Source organism: Sinocyclocheilus anshuiensis, unplaced genomic scaffold, assembly GCF_001515605.1.
Source record: "Sinocyclocheilus anshuiensis isolate Anshui unplaced genomic scaffold, SAMN03320099.WGS_v1.1 scaffold117, whole genome shotgun sequence".
In the NCBI taxonomy this organism is placed as follows: Eukaryota; Metazoa; Chordata; class Actinopteri; order Cypriniformes; family Cyprinidae; genus Sinocyclocheilus; species Sinocyclocheilus anshuiensis.
This window is the reverse complement of record NW_015536624.1, coordinates 266071-277259: the sequence shown is the minus strand read 5'-3', so window position 1 is coordinate 277259 and position 11189 is coordinate 266071. Positions and strand designations below refer to the sequence as shown.

The 11189-nt window shown below is 34.3% G+C and overlaps 1 protein-coding gene across 1 annotated transcript in view; it reads left to right on the top strand.

The window, feature by feature from the left end:
- Positions 1-11189, top strand: part of LOC107704040 (RNA-binding protein Musashi homolog 1) — a 40939-nt gene that overhangs the window by 17585 nt on the left and 12165 nt on the right. Inside the window, exons 5-6 of the mRNA XM_016506877.1 lie at positions 1267-1308; positions 4697-4789. Of these exons, the coding sequence (XP_016362363.1) occupies positions 1267-1308; positions 4697-4789 (135 nt within the window). The remainder of the gene's footprint in view (positions 1-1266; positions 1309-4696; positions 4790-11189) is intronic.

Sequence of the window (11189 nt, the reverse complement as noted above, 5' to 3'; positions counted from 1 at the left end):
TGTAAAGAAGACACTCCAAGCTTTCAAATGAACCCATATATGGGCTGATACCATATAAGGAAGGCTATGTAAATGAAGCATAAACATTTTTAACGCGATTTTGGACCCGTATCCGGTCCGCAGAGTTGAACTGGTGTTAACAAACAGTGTTTCTGCAGGTCTTCACCATTCACCATTTCACAAAATAAGGCCTTAAAAGGTTTTAAAACAGAACAGAAAGTCTTAAATTTATAAAGTCGTGGCATTAAATGTTGCAAAAAAAAAAAAATTATCTTCCTCAGTGTTTTTGCCTTGTTTTTAAATACAAATATCGAAACACCCTTAAATTAAGAAACGTTTACTTGAGAGGCAAACTGAACATATGAAGTTCGTACACATCTTTTGTGAAAGGAATGAAAAAGTAATGGAGACTGTTTGAAGTGTTGCTAATACAACTCATTGTGTGCTCCCTAGATATTTACATTTAGAGAACATTGACATATTTTGCTCCCTGCAATGTACTCCTTAAATTTTCTTTACTTGGTCTCAAAAAGTCATAAAACCTGTTTAAAAACTAATACAAATATTATTTTAATACATTTATTTGAAAAAAAAAAAAAAAAAATATTTTTAAAAATGCACAAATTAAAGCTTTAAGCATAAATCATAAAGTTTTCTTTCAGTTTTTCTTGTATCTTTCTCACATGACTTGCAGTGGTCAGATGATTCCACACTGGCCTGAAACGTGGTGGGAATTTGATATAATTCCTCTTGAAATATTTCAGAGGATTTGTCTGTTGGACTTTTCATTTCCTACCAGATTCTGCAAGACTTTCCTTTTTTTGTGTACAACATTTTGTTGAAATATCAGCTGCATTAAGTGATGTTTTATGGCGTTAATCAATAAAGAAATTAAATTGGATATAAAGCAAATATAGTAACTTACATTTTCATGGTAAGGATTGCTTAAAGAAAACATTGACTGAGATTAAACCAATCTGCTAGATCAGTCATTTTCTACAGATTAAGGTCCTGACTAACTGCTTATTTTTTCCTATAATGATTACATTATGCATGTTAGAAGTTCTAACATCAGTAAATCTTTGGGAAACACTGACTGGCCTGTTTGTGAAATAGCTGTGAGTGGATTTTGAGAATATTTATAAAATACTATCTTTGTCTCTCAGATTCCATAAATACATTTCTGCTCAGTCATTATTCCCTCTCAGGATTCAAAGAAGCTTTATTCACATGCTAAACAAATCTCTCTCTCTCGTTCTCTCTCAGATTGACCCTAAGGTGGCCTTCCCACGTAGAGCTCAGCCAAAGGTGAGTGCTAAGTCTCCGTTCAGGTTAACATCACGCAGGTTCTTTTCTGAAACCTAGTGAGCGTTTTAAAGCATCATCTGTGTTTTCTCGATGTGACAGCAGAATTCCGAAGATCCTTCTTTGTGACTATATTGCATAGAAGTCGCTTCAAAACCTTTAGAACAATAAGTAAAAACAATAAGTTGCACTGGTCACAAACATTACCTCTAAAATGTTTATAATAGGGCTGTCAGTCGATTAAAATTTGTAATCTAATTAATTACAGGGTGATGCGAAAAGCGAAAATACCCCCCAAAAATCCTTTAAAGCTATTATTGTGTTAAATGTTTAGGCTACAACGGCCTAACATAAAGTATGGAACATAAAAGAAGATAATTTGAGAAACATCTCAGTATTTTTTGTTCATCGCTAAACACCGCTGTGTTGCTCGGAGACGCGCAACAGTTCTGCTGTGGCTTTATAGGTAATATTTTCATCGTCAAAATTGAACAAAACACACAATATTGTGTTTAGAATATAACACAGTATTAACTTCTTATTTACTGAACTGTTGTATCAAATCACATCTGCACTCGTGCAAATCAGGACAAAAGCGGCACTCGTGTGATATCGCTTATCATATAAATATGAGACAAAAAGAAGTGAGAGATATGAGACATACAGGGGCATCCCCCCCCACCCATATCTTAAATTTTAGGGTATAACTGCATTTATGGAGTTGTTATCCTGCATCATATTTGTCAACTGTGTGAAATGTAAGATGACGTACAGGTCTGGGGGCGGGGCCAGTGCGTTAACTGCGTTAAAATATTTTAATTGCGTTATTTTTGAAGTTACTAATTAAGTTTAAGTTATCTAATTAATTAAGTTAACACGTTAAACTGGCAGCCCTAGTTTATAACAATTCTTTTTGATCATTGTTGCATACAGTACTATTTAAAAGTTTGTGGTCGGTAAGATTTTTAAATGATTTTCAAAAAAGTTTCTTATGCTCACCCAGCCTGCATTTATTTGATCAAAAATACAGTAAAAACAGTAATATTGTGAAAAATTGTTGCAATTTAAAGCAACTGTTTTCTATTGTATAATATATAGTAAAATGTAATTTATTCCTTTGATCAAAGCTGAATGTTCTGCATCATTACTCCAGTCTTCAGTGTCACATGATCCTTCAGAAATCATTCTAATATGCTTATTACCTGCTCAAGAAACATTTCTTACTATTGTCAATGTTGAAAACAGTTAACTTAATGCTTAATGTTTTGTGGAAACCTTTTTTTTCAGCATTTTCTAATGAATAGAATGCTCAAAAGAACAGAATTTGTATACATTTTATGTGTCCTTGCTAAATGAAAGTATACATTTCTTTGAAAAAGTAGCAAATACCCTTCAAGGATCAGATAAAGTCAGAATGCATTGCGATCAGCTCAGTGAATTTTCATCCAAAGTAGCATACGAAAGATAGCTAAATTAAAATTATTTTCTGTCTGTCTGTTTTCCTGTCTACACCCAACTGTCCTATAGAAATAAAGGCAAGAAACACCAAAACTATGCATGTTAGTGCATTGTTGCTTTGTTAGCTTGAAATAAAGTTCCCCCTGTGAGTCAAAGGAAAAGTGTTCATTGTAAATAAATTGACAGAGCTTCTCCCTATGTGGAACGTCCCAAATCAGAGTCCTTTCGTTTCCATTTCTGGGTTTGCATTTTTAGCTAATATGCTCCCTTAGAAGGCAACTGTGTAGACAGTAAAGTAGCTCACTAGGTTTTGGAACAGAGTCATACACAGTGTTGGGCATTACTTAGTAACGCGTTACTGTAATTTGATTACTTTTTTTAGTAACGGAGTAATCTAACGCGTTATAATTTTCAAAATGGTAATTAGAGTATAGTTACAAGCCGAGGTCTCTATACGTTACATTGCGATCAGCTCAGTGAATTTTCATCCAAAGTAGCATACGAAAGATAGCTAAATTAAAATTATTTTCTGTCTGTCTGTTTTCCTGTCTACACCCAACTGTCCTATAGAAATAAAGGCAAGAAACACCAAAACTATGCATGTTAGTGCATTGTTGCTTTGTTAGCTTGAAATAAAGTTCCCCCTGTGAGTCAAAGGAAAAGTGTTCATTGTAAATAAATTGACAGAGCTTCTCCCTATGTGGAACGTCCCAAATCAGAGTCCTTTCGTTTCCATTTCTGGGTTTGCATTTTTAGCTAATATGCTCCCTTAGAAGGCAACTGTGTAGACAGTAAAGTAGCTCACTAGGTTTTGGAACAGAGTCATACACAGTGTTGGGCATTACTTAGTAACGCGTTACTGTAATTTGATTACTTTGTTAGTAACGGAGTCATTTAACGCGTTATCATTTTCAAAATAGTAATTAGAGTATAGTTACAAGAGGTCTCTATACGTTACTGCCGCCTTACATTGCTGACAGAATGCAGTGTTTTATAATCTAGAGATTGTAAAAAGGATGTAGCACACGCACTGTCCAGTCCAGTGCCAGTGGATTAGAGACCCGACGAAACAGAGTGTATAGCACGGGACAAGATGGGCGAGTGCTGGTGCGAGCGGGTAGACACTCGTGTGTGTGCGGGATGCGGGAGAATAAAATGATTCACGGGACTCCCGCAAAATAGAAATATCTAAACATAAAATATCTAAAACAAATAAATGTAACAATTAACAGGTGCAAACGTATACAGAGTTTCTATTTAGGCTATAACACGTGTTTGCAGCGTTGAGCAATGCAGTGCTGAAATTTGCATGCTCACGAATCCTCTCATTGTAACACACGAATTGTAGACATTATGAAAGATTCATTATGCATATATTTATTGTGTTATAACAGAGATTTGTGAGATTGCGATGAACTGAGATGTCTTAGAGATTATAAATGCAGCGCTCTTTGCTGGCATTCTGCCATGCCAAACCATGCACGCAGCAGCCGCTTGCTTTAGTTAAAAATAACAGTGTTCTGTGAATGTTGATGCTTTAATAACAAATATTTATCGGGAGCTTGTATGCTAGGATTTCATACATTTCATGGAGAAAAAAAGTAACGTAACGTAACTAATTACTAATTACTTTTGAAATAAAGTAATCAGAACAGTAACGTCATTGCCTTTGAAAGGAGTAATCAGTAATCAGTAATTTGATTACATTTTCAGAGTAACTTGCCCAACACTGGTCATACATAACTCCTATTTATGTAATGAACACACTCTTTTTTTCAACAAAATAGTTGACTTTTGCATACCTTACCTTTAAAAGTATGAAAATATGTATTCAAATGGCATGCTAGTTTTCTTGTTGAAAGTCCTACAGAATCCTGTAGTTGCGTGATTATTTAATTGTCTCATTATTTGTCTTTTGTTCTGGTGTTTTCAGCTGGTAACAAGAACAAAGAAGATCTTTGTTGGAGGACTGTCTGTCAACACCACCATCGAAGATGTGAAACAGTATTTCGATCAGTTTGGAAAGGTGAGTTCAAGGGCCGTATTCTACACCAGTGTGTCATTTTTTTCATAATTTCTTTTAGTTTTCATTACCACACTGAGAAGGCAACTCAGAAATTGCTAGTAAATTTCACAAACAATTTTCACAATTGTGAAGCACTTTGGGCAACTTAGTTGCTATTAAATGTGCTATATAAATAAATAAAGTTGAAGTTGAAGTTGAATTCACATGCAAGTAACACATTGAAATTTTGACGTAAAAAACATGTATTTTCTCGTAAAACGTGCCTCTCTCTGATCCTTAGATTTAAAAAGTCCGTTTTTGCTACTGTACCTTTTAAACTTACATATGACAGTCATAACTTTGGTGAAAAGGCCAGGTCCAGTCTAGCTTCTGAATACCGAATAGGTCTTATTTAAATATGGGCGGTCATATGTTAATGAGCTGTGTTAAAGAGTTGTGACATCAGTGGCATCTTAGTTTATATAAATGTTCTACATAATACAACTTTTAAAAGAACCAGAAAAATACTGTTTGTCCCCCGTAGTGTCACCCAACAATGTGCTCTTGATGTTGGTGTGTTATTTGACATTTTCAATTACGAAAAGGTCACGTAAATTTGTCTGTGTGTTTTGATGCACACGTGATATCTCCTTTATTCTCCGTCGGTCTCCACTTGTTCCATTTGTTACTGTCATATTCGGTGTCGGCGGTAAAGAATTGGTGTCCCAGTTGGAGATGGAGTCCTTATTTAGCTGCTTTTTCTTTCATGAGAGAGCGGCTTGCTGAGTTGAATAGTAGACAACAGGGACTAAAGAAAGAGAAGAGCGTATGAGATGAGTGAGGGAGGCCGTGTCACCTCCTGTGGGTTGAGGGCACGAGAGAAGGGGACGGCCTTGAAAAAGAGGAGAAAGATTAAGACGCGCAGTACAAAGGGAAGTTTTAGATGTGGCCATCCTATTAATTTGTTCTAAACTAACCAGAACTATTAGAACAACAATTAAAAAGGACCATAAATAGACACAAAACCACTGGTCAGGACCGTTTCCTGTAAAATGTTTATTGATGATTTTTTTAAATAAAAAAATGCAGTAAAAACAGTAAAATTGTGAATTATTATTACAATTTTAAATAGCTGTTTTCTATTTGAATATATTTTAAAATGCAGTTTATTTCTGTGATGAAAAGCTGAATTTTCAGCATCATTACTCCAGTCTTCAGTGTCACATGATCCTTCAGAAATCATTCTAATATGCTGATTTGCTGATCAAGACACATTTCTTATTATTGTTACAAAACAAAAAAAACAAACTTTACTGACCCCAAACTTTCAAACAGTACAAATACAGAATGGAACAATTTTTTATTATTATTTTTATATAGTTTATTAAATTTAGTATATATATATATATATATATATATATATATATATATGAAGAGTTCATTTGCAAAAACAGATAACTGTTTTTAAAAATTTTCAAAAATCGTGTTTTTTCATTGTGCATTCCAATTAATCTCAATCAAACTGCAGTTAAGTTATTTTGATTAGGTAAAAATAACTAAATATAGCTAAAAAAAATACAGCTAACTAAAACATTTACAATAAAATTACAGTAAATTATTCTTTTAACTGCATTTTTTTATCAAATAAATACAGCCCTGGTGTGCATAAGAGACTTTTAATGTTTCAAAAACATTTAAAAATCTTACTGATCCCCGAATTTTGAATGCTAGACTTTTGTAAACAGACACAGTTTTCTTTCATATTGCCTTTAACTCATTCACCTATTGCGTTGAAGTTTTGTAAAAAATATTCTATGAAAGTTTTTCATGTTGTAATGTCCATTTTGACTTTAAAACACAAATATCCATTTGAGGGTTTATCAAGACCACGATTCGATCAAGACGCGAGGTAATGTTTAGTTGAAACATGCTTGGAAGACACTTCAAGTAGCTCCTCTCTACAGAATCACTCTTATATGAAGTGTGAAGGTAGGAAGGAGGGAATGGTGTGAAGGTGCTGCTGGTAAAGGGGGAGGGTCTCGGAATCTTAACTAATCTGATGCAACAGCTGCTGCCCCCCCCCACCCTCTCAAGCTTGTTTCCACGGTGACCTGCTGGGCCTATTGTCTCCGCACACATCTCAATGTGACACCGGGTGCATGTGGCCTCTTTTTTTCAAATATGTAAATGCACGTGTGGATTCAGCGGTGCACACACTCACAAACACTCGTGCACCTGTTGGCCTGCTGGATAGACTTTATAAGGCACTGATCAAAGTTTAAAGACAACATGAAATCCTTATTCCTATTTATACTCAAAATGTTTGGAAAAATTAACCACCAATAAAAGCTCACCAAGGCTACATTTATTTGATAAAAAATATAGTAAAAACAGTCATATTTAAAATAAATGTAAAATAGTAATATTTAAAATAAATGTAGAATAAATATATATATGTATATAAATATAATATATAATATGTATATACATTTTATAACATTTACTTTATATTTATTTTAAATGTTGCTGCTTTTACTGTCCATATGTCTTTTACTATCTATCTATCTATCATAAAAATTATATGAGTAAAAATGTAATTTGTTCCTGTGGTTTAAAACTGAATTTTTATCATTATTACTCCAGTTTTCATTGTCACATGACCCTTCAGGAATCAACCAATTATGGTCAATAATTATTGTTATTATTAATAGTATTATTAGCAGTAGTATTAATATTAAAATATATTTTACAATATACAGTTTTTTTTTTACTGTATTTTGATCAAATAAATGCAGTTTTGCAGTCTTCACTGTCATATGATCCTTAAGAAATCATTCTAATATGCTGATTTTGTGCTCAATTATGATAAATTATTATTGGTGCTGAAAAATTAATAATGGTATTAATAATAATATTCTTACTCTTATTATTATCAATGTTGTAACAGTTTTTGCCTCTTAATATTTTGTGGAAACATTTTTTTTCAGGATTCTTAGATTAATAGAAAGTTCAAAAGAACAGCATTTTTAATAAAAAAAATCTTTCAATAATTAGATTTTTTTTTTTACATTATAAGCTGTCACATTGGATCAATTTAATGCATTTAAATTGTTATTAAATTAAATTGGTATTAAATAATTGGTATTATTTTAACCCTATTATCCCTAACTGTTTTCAACATTAACAATAATCCGAAAATGTTTCTTGAGCAGCAAATCAGCATATTAGAATGATTTCTGAAGGATCATGTGACACTGAAGACTGGAGTAATGATGCTGAAAAATAACAAAATATCCCATAGGCAGAAGTGAAATGTGTTGCAAATGCCATTTTGGGCGTTCAAGCACAGAGGAACGTTTGTGAAAGCGTTTTAGACAAAGTTAGGAGATTTTTTTCTTCGTTTAATCTCTGAAAAAGCATTTCCTCCACACTCCTCTCACTCAGCGGTTGGATCGATATCAAAAACACGCTGCACACATGCACTGGCGTATCTCTTCGCAATGTTCGGTGGGAGAAGCTCTTGTTGCTGTGAACACAATCTGGCCGTCCGAGCCTGTCTGGGAAAACTCGCTGCCCTCCATTGTCTTGATCTGTTAGGCACAATCCAAAATAGTTGGAATATGATCAGCCCCACAAAAGCGAAGTACAGTGAGAGTCCAAGCGCTCCGACCCACAACAATGGATATAATGAAACATCGAGAGGGAGAGGGCCGGTGGAACGGACAGACTGGAAAAGTTAGTCTCCATGCAGTCAGCCATGAGAGGTGTCGATTAGAGAGCTTCACTGGAGCTTTTGTCCGCTGGCCTGTTTAAAAGGAGAGCGAGAGATGAGGAAAGCATAAAAATCTAGTTTTATCTGGAGATCTTACCTTCTTCTTGTTTAATAAAACAGAAACGGGACACTTGCCGCTGCATCCCTGAGTGGGTTTTGGAGAGGACAGAGAGAGTGTGTTTTGTTTCTGAGATGATTATAGACTAAATAACTCAGTTTATTCTGTCTGATCATCCATGATGTTGTCTGTTTTAATTAGTCTCGAAGGTGTTTCTCGATTTGATGTGTAAAATGATTTTAGGCTGTGTTTTACCTGTCATCTTTTAAGCATTGCCTTCTTAAACTTTTATTTTTTACTATTCACTTCCTTCATCTATTTAGTTAGTTCAAAAGAACAGCATTTATTTGAAATAGAAATCTTTTGTAACATTATAAATATCTTTGGGACTGGGGAAGTCGTGGCCTAATGGTTAGAGAGTCGGACTCATAACCTAAAGGTTGTGGGTTCGAGTCTAGTACCGGCAGGGATTGTAGGTGGGGGGAGTGAATGTACAGCACTCTCTCCCACCTTCAATACCACGACTGAGGTGCCCTTGAGCAAGGCACCGAACCCCCAACTGCTCCCCGGGCGCCGCAGCATAAATGGCTGCCCACTGCTCCGGGTGTGTGTTCACGGTGTGTGTGTGTGTTCACTGCTGTGTGTGTGCACTTGGGATGGGTTAAATGCAGAGCACTAATTCCGAGTATGGGTCACCATACTTGGCCACATGTCACATCACTTTTTTTTTTTTGAAGTCTTTACTGTCACTTTTGATCATTTTAATGCATCCGTGGTGAATAAAAGTATTAATTTCTTAATAAATAAACAAACAAACAAACATTCAAATGGCACAAATACAAAATGAAACAATATAAAAAATTATGTTTTGTATGTTTTATTTCATTATAATTATTATTTTTTATAGTTTATTATATTTAGTAAATATTATCTTTATCTCCATCTATTTATATTTGTTATTTTTATATATTTTTTTTAATTTTTGACATGGTTTGTTATGTATGTATTTATTTATTTTAATGTTATTATTTAAATTGTTATTAATATTATTTTATTATTTACATTTTTAAATTTATTTATTTAATTAATTAATTAATTTAAATTTTACCATTTTTTTCATGCATTCTGTGTGGGGATGCTATATCTTTGACCATATCTTCCTACATAGTTTGTTTATTTGTTTGTTTTCTAAATTATGATTTTGCAATCTGATAATATCAAAGGTTTTTTTTATTCAGATAGTATTTTTTACATGCCAGTGCCTGTGTAAAACTCACAAGCATGATGCTAGTGTGTAGTGGGTGGTTGCTATGCAGTTGCTAGGGTTTTCTAGTTTGTTGCCAGGGCATTTCTAGGGTGTTCTGGGTTCTTTCTTACTAGTCCAGATGTAAAGAATCTCTATGAAGATGTTCTGTTCTCTAGATGAAGCTCGAGTCCCTCCTTCAGTCTAAATCTAAGGGATTTTTATCGTCTGCCAGGTACATCCTATTGCTTAGGAGATTTTACACACACCTCTCCTTAAGAATCTGAGGTTTCATTCATGTTCATAGAACAAACAGTAAAGAATTATTTATGTCCTAGAGTAAAAATTTTAAATTTAAATTTAAATGATCCAAAAATTCAGTATCAGTTCATCCCTAATTCTGTTTTCAGAACGGTTAATAGGGGACTAGAGCAAGTTTTTAATCTCTTTCACTTATTTTTTCATTGTTTGTAACAAAACACAAGCATCACACTGGTCATTTATCATATCAGACCAGATCATGCTAATGCTCACAGCAGCTGTCGGCCCGCTGTCTTCTCCTGACATTGGTGTGCCATTGGATTTGGAAGATGGGGAGGGTGTGTGTGTGTGTGTGGGACTGACTCAATGAAGGTTTGAATAGGAGGGGGGCAGAAGAGGGTTATAGTTAAATGTCAGAGTCTAAGAGTGTGTGTTTGACAGTGGCTCATCCGGGCTAAGAGTGTTTGACCTTTCCCATGGTCATTTAACCAGGTGGCACTGAAAAGCGCTACCCGGCCACGTGACCCTGGAGCGCTTCGACTGGTGCCGTCCTGCCGACAGCTCTCTCGCAGACAGAAGTGACAGTATAATCCTGAAGAGAAGGCCATCGCAGGCTGAATAATGAGGCCTCAGGTCTGGAGAAGAGACGGTTAACAGTTGCTTCACGATGCTCATGTTACAGGTTGTGTTGAGTTTCATCAAACGGTTGAAAGCGGACAGAACCGCGAACAGATTCACACGCTCATTATCAGCTCGCTGTCGCTCTGTGGTGAGCAAAAGCAAAGATTTTACCACAGTTAAAGTGAGTGTGGTGTTAGGCAAAGATGCAAAGATGTTGATATTGAATTAAAAATTTGAATAATATTAGTATGACATTTACTCTTTATCTCCCTTTATGAAGTATATTTATATTTATTTTTTTAATATATTTTTATTTTTAAATTATTTGTTATTATTTATTTATTTAAATTTTTATTATTTATATTTTATTAATATTATTTTATTATTAAACTGTTTAATTATTTAATTAATTAATTTATTTCCATTTTTGACAGCTATATATATATATATATATATATATACACAC